This window comes from Petaurus breviceps, unplaced genomic scaffold, assembly GCF_028583685.1.
Source record: "Petaurus breviceps papuanus isolate PSGF00001 unplaced genomic scaffold, PetGlider_PUasm1.0 567, whole genome shotgun sequence".
NCBI classification, from domain to species: Eukaryota; Metazoa; Chordata; class Mammalia; order Diprotodontia; family Petauridae; genus Petaurus; species Petaurus breviceps.
The window spans coordinates 8483215-8505504 of NW_027186383.1; the positions used below are offsets into that span (position 1 = coordinate 8483215).

At 40.6% G+C, this 22290-nt stretch overlaps 1 protein-coding gene across 3 annotated transcripts in view; it reads right to left on the bottom strand.

Annotated features, from left to right (window-relative positions):
* GIGYF2 (GRB10 interacting GYF protein 2) overlaps nt 1-22290 on the bottom strand; it is a 170969-nt gene that overhangs the window by 82206 nt on the left and 66473 nt on the right. For 2 of the 3 annotated variants that reach the window (XM_069103229.1, XM_069103231.1), the window contains 3 exons: nt 16077-16185; nt 3866-3980; nt 2270-2310 (listed from right to left, as the gene is read on the bottom strand). In XM_069103229.1, the coding sequence (XP_068959330.1) occupies nt 2270-2310; nt 3866-3980; nt 16077-16185 (265 nt within the window). The remainder of the gene's footprint in view (nt 1-2269; nt 2311-3865; nt 3981-16076; nt 16186-22290) is intronic. The other variant, XM_069103232.1, reaches the window with a different exon arrangement.

The following is a 22290-nucleotide window of genomic DNA, read 5'->3' on the forward strand; positions in this document are numbered from 1 at the left end:
GCTTTTTTTAATGGAGGCAGAATGAAAATGGCATAGAGAAAAGGCCGGGCTTAAAAACTATGATAACAGCTATCTGTCACATGAAAAGTGGCTTGTTTTGTTTAAAAGATATAGTACCAGGAGGCTTCTCCTCTAACACAAGATTACTCGAACTACTGACTAACAGGGATTCCCTAATTAGGAAGCAGTATCTGATACACTGAGCAGCATGGGGCCTAGGAGAGTAGGCCTGTACAACCCTGGCCCACCAAAATGGCCCACACACCTGTTGTACAGCCTCTACATTTTTCACAGGCCACCTGACATCCTTTGGTGGGTCACAAGTGGCCCACGATGCTCTGAAAGCCTGGTCTTGAGTCAGAAAGACTCATCTTCCTCAGTTCAAATCTGGTCTCAGACACTTATGAGCTGTGTGACCCTGGGCAAGATACTTCATCCTGTTTGCCTCAGCTTCCTCATCTGTAAAATGAGCTGGAGAAGAAGTAGCAAATCACAGTATCATTACCAAGAAAACCCCAAATGGGAATGCAGTCAGCCACAACAGAAAACTGAATGAAAACAACAAACCAGATGCACTTGGGTTATGAAAAATATAACTATCTTTAGACTTAGATTGAAAGCTTTCTCCCTAATAGACCAAAAGGCTTTCTTTGATGTTATTTCCTTTACACTCAACCTTTACTTTTCCAATGTAAAATCTGCAGCATACCCAGCAGAGTACACCACAGGCAGGCAGGCAATGTGGAAGAGGGAACAAGGCTGACAGATCCACACAGCATCTGGATTCCAACACAAGTCACTAGGCAACACGCTGCTGACTTGCTGCTACGTGTGTTTTACTTCTTTATTATACCTTAAAGCACGCCATGTGAGGGGGCATCTCTCAGTGAAAGCCAGATGATCAGTCATGTGCCTGACAGTGCCAGAGGCATCTTGGACTCCACATGGCCTCTCTCTCAGGTACCTTCTGATTCTGTGAAATATTCTTACTGAGTTCACTATGAATAAACTTCTGGGGCAGCGTAATGAAGCATTACGGCTGTCACTGAAGGTCAAGATGCTGATATTTTGCTGGGTGAAAAAAATTTGCCTTTGCTAGTAGCCCTGCGGCAACTAGAACATTTTCAGTTTCTCAGTACTTTACATCAAAAAGGGGCTAATTAGAATCACATACTCACACTGCAAAATCCACTGAGCTTATTAGTACCATTTTAGTTCTTGACATTTGTATTACTTAGTATCAACTAGGAAACTGCAGAATGTATCTAAGTGCTTGGGCCACTGGCTCTTAATACAATTTCTATGGAAGGCAACTTAAGCCTCCATTTCACCCAGAAAGTATGTGTGTCTGAGATTTTCTTCAGTTTCCACACTCACTGTATGTAGAATGTTCACTCCTGGTCTCCCCAGCAATGGGCACAAGTGGAGTGATGACAACCACGCCCATTCTAGGCACCAGAGAGTGGGAGCCAGATCTGGAGTCGGAGAAGCAGAGCTTCCTGTGCTCTACTCTTTGGCTTCCCCAAAGTTACGGTGAGTAAGGTTGAGGGGTAAGATTTGAACTCAGGTCTATCCTGACTCGAAAGCCAGCCTTCTGTACACTCTATCATGAAGCCTTTCCTATCACAACAGTATTTCTAATAATTCCTAAGGCTCCATTTTGCCAAAAAACTCTCACCGAGCTACCTGACCAGGACTCTAGACCATAATCCAGTCCTTTGGTCCAGAATCTAACTGCTATCCTATTTCTAAACCAGGCCTGCACAACCTGTGGGCCGCCAAAGGATTTCAGGTGGCCCACCAAAAATGTAAAGGAAAATATCTTCTGTATGTAGAGGAAATCCTTTGGTATGCCATGGGTTGCGCAGGCCTGTTCTATACTATATTTTTCTGACAGGAATTTGGAAATGTACTGCCCATTTTTCAAATTATCTTAAAGCAAAGCTTTCCAAATGGGGAAAAAAATTAAAGCACCAAATGTTCCACCAATACTATATACAATCTGCCTCCTGCCCCAACCACCCTTACCCCAAAGAACTGATACAAACTCATAGTTTTACAAACCACCATGAGATTCGGCAAATAGTCGAATATCCATTATGAAAACATCATTGCCATGCCCCTAAAAAGGAACCTCTGCCACAAAGAACACATATGGAACATAAGGTCACTCTAGTTTGTCTTTTCCTACAAAGTCCTATTATAACTCAACACTGAAAACAAGCAATTGGAGAATGAAAGTCATAATTCAAACTTCCGAACACCTTACCTGAATCTTTTCGCCCTGGTTTTTCAAACCGTCTGTCTCCCCTAGAAAAACAGAAATAAACTTTTGAACAAGGACTAGGAAGCCATATGATAATTTCAACTCCAGTTCTGGTATAGATGTCCTTCTTTGCTTAGAATGAACAATGAAAAAGAGGGGTGAGACTCACTAGAAAGGCCAGTAAATTCCATTAAACAATCAGAAAAGACAAGCCTTTAGCTGCTCAAGTTCACCTTTAATCCAAGTAGACATTTTAGGAGAGATTAGATTATCTATCTTGAGAGACACTGGATGACAGAAAACTGAAATTCTCCAGAGACTGATATCCTTTTAGTCTCAGCCAACTATGGGTCTTTGTTTCAGAGAGAAACATGGGGTCATGAAAAATACCAGGTAACTCCTCAAAGGCAATATAGGCTGCTTCCCTCTTCCTAGTCAATGATGGACCCAATTCATTGTTTCTTCATAATCTAAGACATGGAGATTGATGGAACAGTTCTACTATACACTGTCCATCCCAGTGCATTTGACAGTCTGGACAACAGACTTTCTTCATTCATTTGGTTCATCTCATATGGACAGTGAGCGTCATACCTTTCTTAATTACTAGGAATCTGGAGCATACAGTATGCCTAACTAGGATATAATAGAGAGAACTGCATGAAGGATATAAGCATGACTTATGACATCTGAATTAAATGGAATATCATTATGTCATAAGAAATTCTCTGAATTAAAGAATTTAGAGAAATTGGCTAGACTGGTATAAAATGTCACAGAGTGAAGTAAACAGAATCAGGAAAATAATTTATACAGTGATCATAATAATACAAAGGAAAACAACACTGAAAGACATCAGAACTCGAATCACATGAACAAGCATTACTTCAGAGGGCTGATGGTGAAGAATGCCTCTAGCCTCTGGGCAGGCGGGCAGTGCACAACACAGACATTTTCAGAGGAGGCCGATGTGTTGATCTGTTTTTCTTAAATACGCTTATTTTTCTTGTTTTGGTTTTTTAAAAAGAGAGGTTGAGGGAGAGGGACAGGAGAGAATCACTGGGAATTGACAACATTTTAAAAAAGACAAGAATGTCAACAAAACATTTTTAAAGGCTATGTACATAGCAGTAAAAGGATTTCTGCCAGTCCCATAGCGAGAATAAGGGATAACCAATGAACAGCCCACATGCTCCACTGGCATCCACACAATATCAAAAGAAAATGAGGAAAGCCCCTAAACCATTGTCGGGACACCCTGTGGAGTTCTTACACAAGGACATCAACAATAGTTACACAGATAGGAATAACTGTAATCTTTACAGCTCAAAGGAGCACCCACACTGATCAGTTTAAAGTACTGACAAAGTAAATACAGTCTTGCTGAGAACATATTTGTTAAATGCACAGGAGTCTTCTCCTACTGGGTTTATTTCATCTCTCCTCTCATAATATCGGCAGGTTTTCTGCCCAGACTGCTACTCAGACGATACAGTCAATCTACCTTGTGGGCCAGTGACCTCACCCCATAAGAAGAGGGAAGCGCACTGCTCCCAGGGCCCACATTTGGCACTGCATAGGCCACCAGGGCAGGGTTACCTTTCTTCCCAGCTCTGTGATCGGTGCATTTCACGGCTGCCACCACCTCGCCCAAATCCACCCTCAATTTCGTCAAAACTTCTTTGGTAAAAACTACCTTCACCTCTGCCACGACCTGCAAAGACACAGAGAGAAACAAGTGGCCATAAGATGACCATCATACCCATCAAAAGGGAGGAGTTTCTATTCACTGTCAATAGCAATTAAGTCTTTTTACCTTCTATAAAGATTTCTCTGTATTATGTATGATTTTTTTTTGTTAATGAGCTGCTTATGAAAACATGTGGGGATAATTATGTTCTACCAAACCATTTTACATTCATAAAACATTACTGCAAATTGGGTCTTCAACTGGACTCTTCACTCTATACAAAAGCTACAGATACTGACTCTGATGTGGAATGTTTCTGAAAGGAAAATTGAACAGAAGAACTATTGAGGTATTTAAAATAGGTTACTTATCCATGATACAGCAGACTGAAAAATATTCTGAATGAACTGTCTCCTTAGCAGATTTGCTACAACAACCCAAGACCTTCTCTCCTTCACCAGTCCCCACTGGTGTCCAAGCTGAAAGCACAGGTGGGATCACACTTAGGATCAAAGAGCCTAGAATATGGCAGAACCCTTACAGACAACTTAGCCCAAGATCCTTAGCAAAAAAAAAATCTCTTCTGATAACAGGTAGGAAGGAGCATGTGTCCTGAAAGACCACATGGATATTTCTCAAAGTTAAATACAAAATGACAGATTTCCAAAGTTTCCGGTACTTATTTATGCATCTTCCCCCTCCTCTGGAGTAAATCATCAAAGACTGACTACAAAGGGCACAGGAGCATCTTCAGGCAGCAGAGTGAAAGGTACATGAGGGCATGTGTCCAACATGGCAATAAATGTTGCTACCACTTTAAAAAATCCACAGAACCAAAAATGCTTCTAGACATCAGGCACTTGTGTCTACTTCACTAAAGGCAATACCAAGAAATGAAAGGGACGGTCCTTTGGAATTCCGTTCTAGAAGGTTCAAAGAAGAAGTAAAACTTACATGATACACATCATTAAAGACCTAATGGAATCAAAGCTTCTTCTCTATTGGGGTGATGCTCCACAAAGGGGGGAAATTTTCTATTTGGAAAGGAGAGGTCTTTTTCCTTCTAAAGGGCAGAGGGTAAATAAATTAAGTAAAGAGAGTCAATAAGAAAGCAACTTTTTTAGTTGAAATGAAGTACTTTACAAGGCATTTCAAGGCAAAAAAAAGAAATTCTTTACAATGGACAATGATTATGGCTTATAATCTGGTAGAAACTCAAGAGTTTTATTGACAGATAACGTGAATGTCATTTGCCATTGGTTTCTAGTGAGATACAAACGTTCAATTATTTTTAGTTATATGAAAAAAAGAAAACATGCAGTACATTTCAGACATCATGATTCTAGAGCAGAGGTGTCAAATACGATATACTCAAGTACAGTAGAACCAGATTAAAATGTAATTGGGAAATCTTTAAAAAAACACAATAGAACATATATGGTTAATATGCAATTTTTAAAAAGTTGATATATATACCCGTAGAGATTCTGCTCTCTGAAGGTTTAGTAATTTCCTCCCTCCTTTCTATTTGAATTTAATATCAGTAGCCTAGAATATGTTTTCCACAGCTACTCTGAGAACAGATGATCATGGACTGTACATGGTTAAAAAATATACTGATCCATCTTAGGGTATAAACAACTCTGAAACATTCCAAGCTCTGCTAAATCACACTAAATATTCAGATCAATTTATTAAAAGGAAACCAACTGTGAACATAACAAAGAAACTCACTATTTAAAAGAACCGTCAGGAATTCCTTCAAGGACGGTGTTCATAAATGCTAACATAAATTTTGATTTATCAAAGTTATCATAAAGCAAAATATACCTTGAAGATCAAAAAGCTAATATAGGTGACAAAGATCCACAAATCACTAAACCTTACATGTGGTAAGAGATCCAGCCTCTACACAATGTAGGAATTCATTCTCAAGCCCCCCCCCCCCCCCCCAAAGATGGTTATTAAGCTTCTTTCTACTCTATATTTAGCCAGTGTGTTTAGATCTTTTGTTCCTAAAAATGAATTAGCATTCTTCTGTTTAATATTAGACAGTAACCAATCCCAAACTGATTGGTATACCTCGAATACATAGATTAATTTTATATTGGTGTCACCCAACCATAAGCAATGACTCTCTCTCCAAATACTGGCCTATTTCTCTTTCTTGAAAAAATATTTTGCAATTGTATTTTTCGTCCTGACCATGTCTTAGGAGATGGACTCCCAGATAACTTAAGTAGATTTATTTTGAGTGGAATTTTGCTACCATTTTCCCTTTGGTTTTGTTATTACTTTATAGAAATTCAGATAAGTTACATGCATATTTCCTGCAACTTTACTGAAAGTATTGTCAGTTTTTTTCTGATTCTCTGAGATTAGCCAAGTAAGCTCTAATGCATGTAAAGAATTCCATCTATTTTGCAATGTTTATGGCTTTCTTTTCTTTCTCTTGTCTTACCAAAACATTACTATATTTTGCAAACGGCTTTTTTTTTGTGGTAACAATGTAATCATGTGGTTTGGTTTTTTTTTTTTCTATTTATGATAGCTGTTTTTTTCAGGTTGAAACATCATATTTATTCAAAGTAAATAAGATTTGAACTGTATTTATTGCTGTTATCTTCAGCACTGGGTCTACCACTGGCATGTATAAGAATATACTATCTACTTCTTCCTTCATGTGACAGCCCTTAAAATACTTAAATAGAGATATTATAACCCTATTTCTCAGTCCAAGTGTGCTCTAAGCTGTGTTCTTATAACAGATGACAGATAGTTTCCAGAACTCTCGCCAACCTATTCTTGCAGCCCATCTCTGCATACAGCATGGTTTGGCAAAATCTCTCATACACTGGGGCATTCAGAACTGAATACAATGATGCAAGATGGTCAGAAGTGCCAGTTACTTCACTTCTGCTCGACACTGGCATCTGCTACCACAGACAGACCATACTCATTTCTTTCACCATCCACTCCCAGTGAGCTTGAGGATCGATAGAAACTTCCAAGACTTAATTCTGTGATCTAGAGGTAAACAACAGCTTCCCTTTCCATACATGCACACAGAAACCAAGTGCCAGGTTTACTTTTGTCCCAGGAATTTGGTCCAGTGCCCCAGCCTACAGAGACTGTCTGAATCCTACCTCTCCTCTCTCATAAATGAGCTATAATGGCTAGATTTGCTGTCATCAGTAAGCATGACAGGCAAAGAAGGTGACAACTTCATCCAAGCCACTGATAAAAATGCTCAACAGATCAAGGATGAGGAAAGAGGGTACTGTGCCACTTGAGGCTTCCCTCTGGAAGGACAATGATCTATTAAGGATTTTTTCAACGTATGACTATTACAATAACTATGAATGGAAGGGGGCGGAGTCAAAATGGCAGAGTAGAAGCAGGACCTCCCTGCTGCTCCAGCTTCCACCTTCCCCAATCCATGTAAAAAGGGAATTCTAAACAAACTTTGGAGCTGCAGAACCCACAAAATGACACAGGGAAGCTAACCTCCCACTGAGGACAGCCCGGCAGGCCAGCAGGAATCAGCCAGCACAGTGCTCTCAGAGCGGGACCCAGCCCCACACGAAGGCTTTAGCCCCAGGGCAGGCCTGACCAGCCACCAGCTTGAGGGACTCCAGATCAGCAGCAGCTGTGGCCTTTTCCAGATTTATCAACACATAGATGCTAAGGACAAAGTGAGAGGTCAGTGCAGTCTGGACTTTGGGACCCATGCATGCCTTTTGCCCCCGGGGACGAGAAGCCTCTGAGACGCCGGCACAGCCAGCCAGAGCCACATGGCAGCTTCAGCTCCTGGCCTGCAGAGTGTAGGGGGACCAAGCACCAGTCTGAGGAGCAATCACTCTTCCTTTAACCTTCTTGGATCTGGATTGCAGTCTAGGGTGGAGGTCCTGGGATGTGTGTCCAGCTTGCCAGAGCGTGTGGAGACCTTAGAGAGGGCATCCATCTAATACCTCCAGCAGCTGAGAAAACCCCAGCGTTTGGGATGAAAACTCCCCTGTCTGGTGGCAGAGTCCTACTGTGGCAAAAAGCCCAGGGGTCAAGTGACTTGAGGGGCGACATGACCAGGCAAAGGAAACAAAGCAGACAGAAGATTCCAACATTACAGTCCTGTTTTGGGGACAAAAAGGAGCAGAGGATGGAACAGGAGGAAAACAGTGAAGTCAGAACTCCTGCACCAAAAGCTTCAAAGGAAAATACAAGCTGGTTACAGGCCATAGAGGACCTTAAGAAGCAGATAAGAGGAGTGGAGGAAAAATTGGGAAGAGAAATGAGAACGACACAAGAAAATTATGAAATGAGAGTCAACAGCCTGACTGAGGAAAATAACACCTTAAAAAACAGACTGACTCAAATGGCAAAAGAGGCTCAAAAAGGCAATGAGGAGAAGAATGCCTTAAAAAGCCAAATTTGCCAGATAGAAAAAGAATCCCAAAAGCTCACTGAGGAGAATCGTTCCTTCAGAATTAGATTGGAGCAAATGGAAGCTAATGACTTTATGAGAAATCAAGATGCTGTTAAACAGATCCAAACCAATGAAAGAATAGAAGGCAATGTGAAATATCTCATGGGAAAAACCACTGACCTGGAAAATAGATTCAGGAGAGATCATTTAAAAATTATTGGACTATTTGAAAGCCATGACCAAATTAAGAACCTAGAAATCATCTTCCAGGAAGTTCTCAAAGAAAACTGCCCTGATGTTTTAGTACCAGAGGGCAAAATAGAGCTTGAAAGAATCCACCGATCACCTCCTGAAAAAGATCCCAAAAAGAAAACTCCTAGGAATATTATAGCCAGGTTCTGGAATTCCCAGATTAAGGAAGAGAATATTATAAGCAGCCAGGAAGAAACAATTTGAATGTTGTGGAAACACAATCAGGATAACCCAGGATCTGGCAGCTTCTACACTGAGGGATCAAAGGGCTTGGAATATAATATTCCAGAGGTCAAAGGAGCTGGGATTAAAACCAAGAGTCACCTACCCAGCAAAACTGAGTATCATGTTTTAGGAGAAAATATGGTCATTCAGTGGAATAGAGGACTTTCAAGCATTCTTGCTGAAAAAACCAGAGTTGAATAGAAAATGTGACATTCAGATACAAGAAGCAAGAGAAGCATGAGAAGGTAAACAGGGAAAAGAAATCATAAGGAACTTATCAAAGTTGAACTATTAACATTCCTACATGGAAAAATAATAATTTTAACTTATGAAACTTTTCTCAGTAGTTAAAGGGAATAGAAATATATATATATATATATATATAATGTGTGTGTCTTTATATGAGGGTATATGGGTATATGAATACATATGTGAACATGTGTATATATGTTTACAGGTATACATAGATAGAGGGCACAGGACGAATTTAACAGGAAGGGATAATACTTTAAAGGTGAAATTAAGAGGTGAGAGGAATATAATGAGAGGAGATGAGGAGAGATAGAATGGGATAAACTACCTCATATAAAAGAGGCAAGGGAAAATGATTACAATGGAAAGCAAATGGTTACAAAGGGAAGCAAAAGGGAATGAGTCAACCTTATTCTCATTGAATTTGGCTTGAGGAGGGAATGAAATACACACTAAATAGGGTATCTCACCCTCCAGGAGGGGGGGAGGGGGAGGGATGAGAGGGGGAATGATGGAAGGGGGGGGCAGGGAAGGGAAGTTGGAAGCACCCACTTTTGAAAAGGGATGGGTTCAAAGTAGAGAACAGAACAAGTGGGAGGTGGGATAGGAGGGAAATATAGTCAGTCTTTTACAATATATCTACTATGTTATTATTTTGCATTAGCCACACATGTACAACCTATACTGAACTTCTTATCTTCCCAGTAAGGGTGGGTGACAAGGGAGGAAGGGAACGAATCTGGAATTCAAAGTTTTAAAATCAAATATATATACTATTATTAATACTATTTTACGTGCAATTGGGAAATAAGATATACAGGCACTGGGGCAAAGAGATCCACTGGAAAAGTCGAAAGGGGTATGGGAGAAAATATGGGAGAGAGCAGATTGGAGAGCGGGATACCCTGTGGGACTGCTATTTTGGGGAGGTGGGTGGGGGAAAAACAGGGAGAAAATCTGTAACTCAAAATCTGGCAGAAATGAATGATGTAAATCAGAAGTTAATAAAGCATTTGAAAAAAAAATAACTATGAACGAACCCAGCTATACTATGATTCAAATTTTATTTCTCCATATTATTTACAAGGATAGCATAAGAGAGTTCATCATTTCGAAAATCAAACTGTATCTATGACATTCCTTAACCACGCTGCCAAAAAAGTAAATTAATTTGGTGTGGCATGACTGCACACTGGATACCCACTTTATTTCCTAAGGCCCAGGCCTTATCTATCGTACAATCCCTTCTAGAATTTTCATGAGAACAGATGACAAGATTCCCATCTCCTACAGTGCTCAATCGGTACCTTTTTTATTTTCCATTACATCTAAGTGAACAGATGCTCCCTTACTATCCGGTCACCAGCTTGGAAAAGAAGAAATGTTTGCCTTCATTCAAGTTTGATGATCCTTGATTTAAAAAAAAATAAGGCACTGTGAGTTAAATATTTCTGTTTCTGCTATATAGAAACATCAGGCCATTTTCCCACAAGCAATGGACTCACCTCTTCTTTATTTTCATGCTGATTCAAACTCTGGCCAGCATTGGCGAATTCTAGGCTGACGCCATTTTCACAGGATTGTGGCATCTGTTACAAAAGTGTCCTTGACTCCAGGCCCTGTCTTCTCCAATCCTGCCATGTGTCTGATTTCATTCAAGCCGCCCATGAACTTGCTTGGGCACTTGGGTTTTCCAATGTCACTCCCCTGTTACCTCCCACATACAGATATTTTCTTCCTCATCAAGTATACTCATGGTCTTTTACGGCAGAATCTGATCACTGAGAGTCTTCTAGCTCTTTTTCAAAGAAACCTTATCCTTTGGAATCTCTATTAAGGGCACCTAATTCTAACTTCTGAAGTTCTGAAAAAAGTTTTCCTAAAATCTTGAAGCGTGCTGTGTCCTCTTCTTTCACTATAACTCCTCACTTTCTCCTAAGGTTCTTCTGAATTCCAATTCCCCAATCAGTTTTCCCCTTTTGATTATAACAAAGTTCAGTGTACAACCACTTCTGTTTTTGCTTCATCTGGCTTCTAAGAAAGTAAACTGTCAATAAGTCAAAAATCTGTAAGATTCTGGATATATGAAACTGCTGATGAACCATTACAAATCCTTGCCTCTGTTCCAGTTTTATAACCTACACAATGCCCTTATCACATTCTTCTTCTGAGCAGTTCACAGTTTTGTTGACTAGTTTCAGTCATGTCAACTCTTCATGACGTCATTTGAGATTTTCCTGGCAATTTGCTGAACAATTTGCCACTTTCTTCTGCAGCTAATTTTACAGATGGGGAAACCGAGGGAAACAAGGTTAGGTGACTTGTCCAGGGTCACTCAGCTAGTAAGCATCTGAGGCCAGATTTAAACTGGATAAGACGAGTCTTCCTGACTCCAGGCCTAGTACTTTATCCATGCATCACCCAGACATCCGCTGTATAGCTGCAATTATATCACTATTTCTTTCTTCCTTTGTTCACACTCAAATGTTTTCTTTTGTGCTTATTACATACTAAGGTTTATACATTTCTACACAGGCATACACTTTACTATGTAGTATATGCCTTAATACAAAAGAAAGGGAGTGCAGTGAAATGGAAAAAGCATTGAATGTAGATTCAGAACACCTGGGCTGGAGTCCTGGGATGTTCCACTCATTACTTGAGTTACTCTGAGAAAGCACCTTGGGAGGCCTAGTTTTCTCATCCTTCTAAGTGGCTAATAACCCGTGTTCTCTTTACTTCACTACAATGACCACAACAGCTGCAGGCTCTAAAGCACCTTTGAAAAATAGCTTCACACGTCCATTTTTATGACTCCTTCTCTCCAATTGATTTCTTTTTTAAACCAAACGCTTACTGATCTATCCCCTTGTTATATTTAAATTGATTCCCATTCCACTGCACCTCAGCAATCTCTATGAAATCACACGGCCCTCCAACTGCTCCAATTCAGCTCTGCGATGACACGTGTGGACACCCCCAAACTCACACAGCATTCTCCTGCTTCTACTCACTCTCTATCAGTTCATTTAAGTCTTCCCAAGTTTCTCTAAAAGTATCCTCTTTATTATTTCTTAAAAAAACAAGAGTATTCCATCGAAATTCAATCACTCCATTGTATATATGTACCTTCAGTATTAAATACACACACACACACACACACACACACACAGTTTTATTGCTGGGCACTTTGCGTTCTTCCCCTCAAATGTCTGTTAAAATATTCTCTTAATAGGCCTTTCACTCCCCTCCTATATACATTCTTCCAAATCTTCAGAAGCATAACCTTTCCAAAAGCCTGCAGTTCTAGGAGGAAGTCAGAGTCAAAGAAACCAAATCCTATAAAGAGGCAGTTTTCAGAAAAAGAAATCAAAGCTATCAAGGGTCATATTAAAAATCAACTATTATTGTTTTTCAGCCATCTGATTTGTGTCCAACTCTTCATGACCCCATCTGGGGTTTTCTTGACAAAGATTCTGGAATGGTTTGTCGATTTCTTCTCCAACTCATTTTACAGATGAGGAAACTGAGGCAAACAGGATAAAGTGAATTACTCAGGGTTACACAGCTAGGAAATGTCTGAGGCTGGATTTGAACTCAGGTCTTCCTGACTATAGGCTAGTGCTCTGTCCACTGTGCCACCTAGCTGCCCTGACTAGTAATTAGAGAAATGCAATTAAATCAACTCTGAGGTACCACCTCACATCTATCAGATTGGCTAAGGTGACAGAAAAGGAAAATGATAAATGTTGGAGGGGATGTGGAGAAAAAAGGTACACTGAAGTTGGTGGAGTTGTGAACTGGTCAAAACATTTCAGAGAACAAGCTGGAACTCTGGCCAAAGGGCTTTAAGACTGTGCACAGCCTTTGGCTCAGTAATACCAATACTAGGCCGGCATCCCAAAAGGATCAAAGAAAAGAGGAAAAGAATCCATATGCATCCATATAGCTCTTTTTGTGGTGGCAAAGAATTGGAAATTGAGGGGATGCTTAGCAATTGGTGAAGGGCCAAAGAAGGTGTGGTTTAAGACTGTGATGGAAAACAATTATGCTATAAAAAAATGATAACGGGGCTGGTTTCAGAAAAACCTGGACTACTGACAAGGACCTAATGCAAGGTGAGGAGTACAGAACCAGGAGAACACTGTAAACAGTAACAGCTACATGGCAAGGATAACCGACTGTGAAAAACTTAGCCGACTCTGATCAACATGATGACCCGGACAATTTGTAAAGGATAATGATGAAAAATGCTCTCTACCTCCACATCTGAACTCTGAATGCAGGCTGAAGCATACCCCCACCCCCACCATTTTCTTTACTTGTTTTTTTTTTTGGTGACATGGCTAAATGGAAATGTTTTGCATGACTTCCTACCGTGTTTCCCCGATAATAAGACACTGTCTTATTAATTTTTTTGGACAGCAAAACACCAGAGGGCTTATTTTCAGGGGAGGGCTTATTTTAATAAACATTGACAGCAATTTTAAATAACAGGTAAATTTGAACCAAAAAAATGTACCTTTATTCAATAAGCAAATCACTGGGGAAGAACAGGATGACGCGCACGGTGCTCAATAGGGCTTATTTTTGGGGGAGGGCTTATTTTCGGGATAGGTCTTATTATCGGGGAAACACGGTATGTATAACAGGAATCATACTGCCTGCCTTCTCAATAGGGAGAGAGGTTAGAAGGAAGAAAAGAATATGAAACTTAAAATTTTTAAATGAATGTGAAAAAATACAAATAAAAATTTTTTAATGTAAAAAACAAAAGAAAAAGAAAAGAAAACCAACTTGCCATCTTCAATGACTGATAACTCTATTCAGCTCTGTACCTCCCATATACTACTCTGTCTTCCTCTATCATAACTTTCAAATGAAAGAAGAAACACCACCCAGGGCACCCCTCTCCTTCAGTTCCCTACCCAGGATGACATCGTCCTTCAGAGACACTTTCTTCTGACTACATAAGACCAAGCACATCGAATAAGGATAAAACATCAGGTTAGATGATCCCTGACAAGTTCACTATAGTGTCCTACAGCACAGCCCCTGGTTATCCAGAAGAGGGCTAAAGAAATCCAACATCAGAGGGCTCCGTATGCCCATCAACAACTATGCCGCCTCACTTCTGAGACCAGAAAGCCATCTTCCCATTTGCTGATGCCTGTCTCTCTTGTCTTCATTGAACAAACCTTGCTGCTCCCTCCTCAGATTCAGCTTTATATCCCATAAACAAAGCCTCATGCCTGCTGCAGTTCAAATGGTCCAGAGTTTCTTCTCCTTTTCTTTTTCCTAAGTTACATTCTTCCATTTACCAAACTTTTAACCTAGCTTTGATTCCTCATCTGCCCCCTCAGACAATTTTGTTCCTGGCTATAATCTTGATCTCTATAATCTTCCATCCTGTTGAGGAACCCTGAAATACACACACCTGGTGATCAGTTCAGACAAAGACACATACCCTGCACACCACCAATGCTGATCCCTCAGTGTCCATAACTTCTGTTTCTCTAGATGAGCTATAGTCTTTGGTGGTTTCTTCCCTGTGGGAACTTACCGTTAAACAACATAGAAACAGGTAGTGCCTGAGATTATTTATGATGCTCCTGGGTCAAATGCTCCTGCAAAATGTTGTTTCTATATTTACTTAGCTCTTCCCTCCCTTGGCTGCTAACCTCCTATGGAATGAAGGAAGGAGGAAGAGAAGGGAGGAGGAGAAAAGGGGGAGAGGAAGGAGGGAAGGAGGGAGAAAGGAAGGTTAGAGAGGAAGTAGGGAAGGAATTCTTGTCTATCCTATCTCTACCTTGAACTTCTGCCACCATCAAGGCAAAGAGATCTAAGAATACACTGGAAGCAGTTTCTAATGACAAACTGACCACTGAGAAAGAAGAAATAGGTACAACCAGTTAATAACTGTATTAATACTTTTTTCATATCCTCTCATTCATGACATTTACAAGAAATTTAATGAATGTAAATTGATCTGACTAAACTCCTGAGTGAAATAAGAAAAACAACAATTCCAGGGACCTGAGGAAAACAATAAACCAGAAAGAAAGTTTCTTCCTGCTGACACCCGGCTACAGAAAACCCTCCCTGTGCCGCTGCCATCCCAAAGGAAAGGAGGCACTCAGAGGCCCGAGACAGTAATGACATAAAAACCTCAGTGGGATGCTTAGTGCTGTTCTAGGCACTTCAGGCGGCTCAACTTTTCTTCAAAAAATAATTTTAAAAGAAATGAGAAGATGCGTAAGATGTGCTCACTACTAATTAAATATACATATGAACATTGGACAGATACTCAAGATGCCTTCATAATAACAAAATGATAACAAATACAAGACAGAGAATCACTCACAGCATCAAACAAAAAAAAAAAAGCAAAATAAACATCAGAAATTTGTCAGACTGCAAATTAAACTGCCTGTTTTCTGTACAATCATTTCCTGAATCACTGCCAAGGTGTCCCCACGGGAGATCACATTACATCCCCTCTGTTTGGCTGGGGAGTGGGAGGCACCTCTCCCTGTCCCCCAGGAGAGCATGCCCTACTAAAGGAGCCCTCCTTCCAAAAAGTGCTCTAGGAGCCTGAGGCTGGTCAGGAAGCTAATACAAAATCCCAGGATGCAAAACTCTTCTAAGGATACTTGGGGGGGGGGGGGGGGGGGGGGGGGGGGGGCAGGATGCATGGAAGAGAAGTCAAGGTCCCAAAAGGAGTTTAGAGATGTTCATGCTCATGCCTCTAATTCTAGAATGCAGTTCAATTCCTCAAATCAGGCTTTAGGGAGTCAGGGCTGTGGAAAAATGTCTTCTGACCAGAAATGTAAATGAGAGTACTTGAATAAAGTCTGTGTCCTGTTCATACAGGTAATAAAAATCTCCACCTCACTTTATTTTTACTCAGATTTTCCTCTGGTGCCCTCTTTCTTATACATCATTATTTTGTTAATATAAAAGCTCACCTCGACCTCTAGAGGAACTTCGACCTCGAGGAGCCCCTACCGCTGTTCCTCCTCCTCGCCCTGTCAATCGCAGGACAGCAGCACTATTTACAGACATGGAAAAGTTTCTCTGCCAAGAAAAGAAAGTGTAATTTGGGTAAAAACAAAAATTACATGAAATTGCCCCCTCCCTCAACATACGCAAACCCACACACCCACCCACACACCCACATGAACTATCTGATAAGAGAAGAACACAGAGGATGCACATCGATAATTCTGGCCAAGAGTCGCCATATCAACAATCATTTGCATGGGGAGTGGGGGGGGTTGGAGGTGTGGTAACCAGGATGGCACGAGGGCCCACAGGCCTCTGTCTCTGTCCTCAGGCAATCTGTCTCCAATGGCACTCACTAGAGGCAGCACACAGTGAGAGGTTACATTAAGCACCTGTACCACCTCCTCATAGTCCAAGACTGAAGGACTCCTCCTACAAGAACCTCATGAGGGAGGGTAGTAAAATGGTTAGACTATCGACATGTTACAGATAAGGGAACTGAGGTGCATGGAAGTTCAGTGCCATGGGACTTCCCTGCCAGGGCTATGCTGACCCATAGTGAGCAAGGATCACTACTGATTCAAGGCAAGACAGGGAGGGTAGAAAAGACAATAAGGGAACCCTCATTGCAAGAAAACAGAGAGATGGAACAGAAGATCCTGGCTGCTCTGGCAACTCTGCCCCTCTCACACCATGGCAGAAATAAGGTGTGACTATAAATACAGAACTGAACCCTGTCTTCCCCCCACCCTGCTCTGAGGACCAGTGAAATGGCCCCAAGACGGGCGTAACGGGAAGGGGCATAGAGGAGGTCTGTGCAGAGAGACCTTCAGAAAGCCATATTCCACAATCATCCTCTTCCCCTTAACAAGCAATAGAATTATCTATTCCAATCCTCTGAAATATTACCAACAAACAAAAGAAGTAAAGCAAGAATGTGACTTTTTAAAACTCTTCTTCTGGAATGTAAATATACTGAAACTCAAGGCCTCCCCAGTCAAGAGATGGCATAATCTGGCCCAGGAGAATAGCAATATCCAGAAACCACAGTGAGGGGTAGGGATGCAAGGGAGACATAAGGCCAAAGTCACGTTTAAGTGGCTCTCTTCCCAAAGAAGAGAGCAAGGAGAAGGGATAGGTAAATACAAACACAGAGAATTAAAGGCAAAAAGCTGGAAGCACACTCCACAAGACAATCCAATTAAAAAACTGCTCAGCCACTGAAAAGATTTAAGCATTCCTAGCATCTGATTTATGAGGTATTTGAACAAAGTACTTAGAAGTGTCCTATTTCTTTACACAGATGCATTCTGTACACTTAAGTGTCTTATAAATATTTAGACAAGCAAGGTTAAGATGTCTTTAAATTATCTAAAAGACAACATATAAAAGGAATACAAGTAAGGCTGATTTAAAATATATGCATATTCATATCATTGTACAGGTTCAAGTACATTTTCATTTTTAAAAATAAGTGAAAAATATTTAACCAACACCTGAACTACCAGTGGAATACAGGGAAGAAAGGGAAAGTGTTCCTCTTCTTAAGAAATAGCCAAAAAAGGAAAAATCAGAAACAATATTGACACAGTGAAGCAAATGGCCTATGCCACTCTACAGTAATTTTAACTGTCTGAATATTCTGGTTTTGGAAATGACAATCATAATCACAAGCTGGAGCCTCAGATTAAAATCACTGATATTTAACAAATGGATAAAAAGCTAAACCAGAAATCTCAAGCCTTGGCTTTCATTTTGGACATGCTACAAACTAGCAACGAGGGGCTACTACCTTCTCTGAGTCCCACTTTCCCCATATCTTAAAAAAAAAAGTATAATTTTATGGCCTAATACATCATGTTGTACATGTAGAAAATATTACATATCTATAAAGTAATATTATCTGTACTGAGATGGCAAAATTACATAAACATAGATAGGGGAAGTATAAAAAGCGACAGGTTAGATAGATAAAAACACTTGATGGTTACCAATTTAACTACTTTGGAGCTACAGAACCCACAAATTGACACAGAGAAGCTAAACTCTCACTGAGGACAGCCCGGCAGGCCAGCAGCAAGTGGCCAGCACAGCACTCTGGGTTTTAGCCCCAGCGTGGCCTGACCAGCCACTAGCTTAAGGGACTTCAGACCACCAGCAGCTGTGGTGGTTTCCAGAATTATTAATCCACATATGCCAAGGACAAAGTGAGAGGTCAGTGCAGTGTGGACTTTGGAACCTGGGAATTCAGAGAGCGATCCAGCCTTTGCCCCCAGGGCAAGAAGCAGCTGAGGCCCTGCAGCCGCTGCCACATGGCACCTTCAGCTCCTGGTCTACAGATTGTAGGGGAACCAAGCAACCAGTTTGAGGGGTAATCACTCTTGCTTTAACCTGCCTGGATTTGGATGTCTGTCTAGGGTAGAGGTCCTAGGGCTCGTGACCAGCTTGCCAGGGCATGTAGAAGCTTCAGAGAGGTCAAACAAGTAATACCTTCAGCAGCTGTGAAAACCCCAGCGTTTGGAATAAAGCTCCCCACTCTGGTGGCAGAGTTCTACTGTGGCAAAAAGACCAAAAGTCAAGAAATTAAGTGGCAACATGATCAGGTAAAGGAAGAAAGGCAAACAGAACAACCCAACTTTATACTCCTATTTTGGGGACAAAAAGGATCAAAGCATGGAACAGGAGGAAGACAGTGAAGTCAGAACTCCTGCACCGAAAGCTTCCAAGAAAATTATGAGCTGGTTACAGGCCACAGAGGAGATTAAAAAGGATTTTGAAAATCAAATAAGAGAAGTGGAGGAAAAATGAGGAAGAGAAATGAGAACAATGCAAGAAAATTATGAAATGAGTCAACAATCTGACGGAAGAAAATAACACCTTAAAAAATAGACTAACTCAGATGGCAAAAGAGGTTCAAAAACGCAATAAGGAGAAGAATGCCTTAAAAAGCCGAATTTGTCAGAGCGAAAAAGAATCTCAAAAGCTCAATGAGGAGAATCATTCCCTTGGATTTAGATTGGAGCAAAGGGAAGCTAGTGACTTTAAGAGAAATCAAGATGATGTTAAACACATCCAAACAAATGAAAGAATAGAAGGCAACGTGAAATATCTCACGGGAAAAACCACTAACCTGGAAAATAGATCCAGGAGAGATAATTTAAAAATTGGACTACCTGAAAGCCACGATCAAAAAAGGAACCTAGAAATTATGCTCCAAGAAATTCTCGAGGAAAACTGCCCTGATGTTTTAGAACCAGTGGGCAAAATAGAGGTTGAAAGAATCCACCAATAACCCCCTGAAAAAGGTTCCAAAAAGAAAACTCCTAGGAATATTATATAGCCAGGTTCTGGTGTTCCCAAATTAAGGAGAAAATATTACAAGCAGCGAATAAGGAACAATTTAAATATTGTGGAAACACAATCAAGATAACTCAGGACCTGGCAGCTTCTACACTGAGGGACTGCAGGGCTTGGAATATGATATTCTAGAGGGCAAAGGAGCTGGGATTAAAACCAAGAATCACTTACGAGCAAGACTATCATGTTCCAGAGGAAAATATGGTCATTCAGTAGAATAGAGAATTCAACGATTCTTGATGAAAAAGCCAGAGTTGAATAGAAAATCTGACATTCAGATACAAGAAGCAAGAGAAGCATGAGAAGGTAAACAGGGAAAAGAAATTATAAGAAACTTATCAAAGTTGAACTACTTATATTCCTACATGGAAAAACAATAATTGTAACTTAGGAAACTTTTCTCAGTAGTTGAAGGGAATAGAAATATATATATGTGTATTTGTGTGTGTGTGTATGTATGTGTGTATATGTATACATACATATATATGTCTATATAGGAGGGTATATGGGCGTATGAATACATATGTGAATGTGTGTATATATGGCTACAGGTATACATAGAGAGCACTGGACCAACTGAATAGGAAGGGATGATACTTAAAAGGTGAAATTAAGAGGTGAGAGAGGAATATAATGAGAGGAGATGGGGAGAGACAGAATGGGGTAAATTATCTCATATAGAAGAGGCAAGGGAAAATTGTTACAATGGAAGGGAAGAACAGGAAGGCAAAAGGGAATTAGTCAACCTTATTCTCATGGAATTTGGCTTAGGGAGGGAATGACATACACACTAAATAGGGTATCCCACTCTACAGGAGAGTAGGGGGAAGGGGATGAAAGGGGGGATGATGGAAGGGAGGGCAGGCTGGGGGGAGAGGGAAGTTGGGAGCACACACTTTTGAAAAGGGATGAGATCAAAGTAGAGAATAGAACAAGTGGGAGGTGGGATAGGAGGGAGGGAAATATAGTCAGTCTTTTACAATATAACTACTATGTGACAAGGGAGGAAGGGAATGAATCTGTAATTCAAAGTTTTAAAATCAAATGTTTAAAATTATATATACATATATACAATTATTAATACTATCTTACATGTAATTGGGAAAGAAGACATACAAGCACTGGGGCACAGAGATCCACCATGCCCTACTGGAAAAGTCTAAGGGGGTATGGGAAAAGATATAGGAGAGAGCAGATTGGAGGAGGGGATATCCTGTGGGACTGCTGTTCTGGGGTGGTAGGTAGGGGAAAACTGGGTAGAAAATTTGTAACTCAAAATCTGACTGAAATGAATGATGTATATCAGAAATTAATAAAGCATTTGAAAAATGAAAAAATATATATACACATATTTTTATTAATATTATTAATATTTTACATGTAACTGGGAAATGAGATATACAGGCACTGGGGCATAGAGATCCACTGTGCCTTATTGGAAGGTTGAAGGGGGAATGGGGGAAAATATGGGAGAGAGCAGATTGGGAGAGGGGATATTCAGTGGGAATGCTATTTTGGGGTGGTGGGTAGGGAAAACTGGGGAGAAAATTTGTAACCTAAAATCTGACTGAAATGAATGATGTAAACTAAAAAATAAAGAGAAAAAAAAAACGTAAAAGAAGGAACATAGAGCAGTTAAACACCAATTCATGAAGCTTAGCTCAAGGAAACAAACAGCCCAGTCAACCATGGCACTGCTGATTTGATAAAAACACTGGAAAAGAGTAATCACTTTCAAATACATATTTCTAACTCAAGAATCCAAGGGCTGGCCCTTTCTAAGCTTCCAAACAGAGCTGATACTATCTCTTTTTCAAAACTATTCATTCCACTTCACCTGAATTGAAATACTTCATCTTCCCTATTTCTCTTTTTGTAAAACTCAACTACAGCCTAAATAACCTTAAAATGGCAACAGAAAAAACACTAACAGGGATAAACCACTGCTTCTGGATAGCCTGTGGCACTCAGTGCCATGGTTCTGCCCAAATGATCTGATTGCCCTGCTCATATTTCTCCTGGCCCTGCCTAAGTTAATGGGTAGAGAATATTCTGAAGTTCTAGTTTTTATTTTTTAATCCTAAATCAAGAGAAAAGAGTATCTTTTGTGAGGAAACCTCTGAGTAGAAATCATTTTGTTCAATGTTAAAATTTGGAAAGGGAAGAGAGAAAAGGCCTATCAAGAAGCTGGCTCTGTGTGTGCACACGTACACATACGTGCATGCGTACACACATGCAGAGTATAAGCTCTCCGGGTTTCAGTTTCCCCATCTATAAAATAGGACTAAGACCCTGAACTATTTCCTTAGACTGCTGCAATGATCAAGTCTCAGAAACCTTCACAAGTATGAGGAAAACAGGAGATGTTGTTTTAACTGGGATCACTTGCACTTTAGTTGCTTGGACCTGACCTCGGCAGGGCACAAGGGCTCTGTCAGGAAATGTGGAAAGGCTTCCCATGTTGGCCTAGTACCAGACTCTTGTATACTGCCCAAGGACCAAAAGGACCAAGTTCTATATCATCCTCAAAAGGCCAGTCTCAAATACTCATGTCAATGGGGCACCCACACCTATGAAATCAACAAACACACTAGAGCAGGGGTGGGGAACATGTGGCCCTCTAAGTCCTTGGGTGCAGCTTTTCAACTAAGTCCCAAGTTTTACAGAACAAATCCTTTTATGAAGGGGATTTGTTCTGTGTAGTTTGGATTCAGCCAAAAGGCAGCACTTGGGACCTAGAGGGCCACAGGTGACCTGAAAGACCCAGGGTCCCCGCCCCTTTACTAGAGTAAAGCTGCCCCTCCCTCTCAAATCAATTCT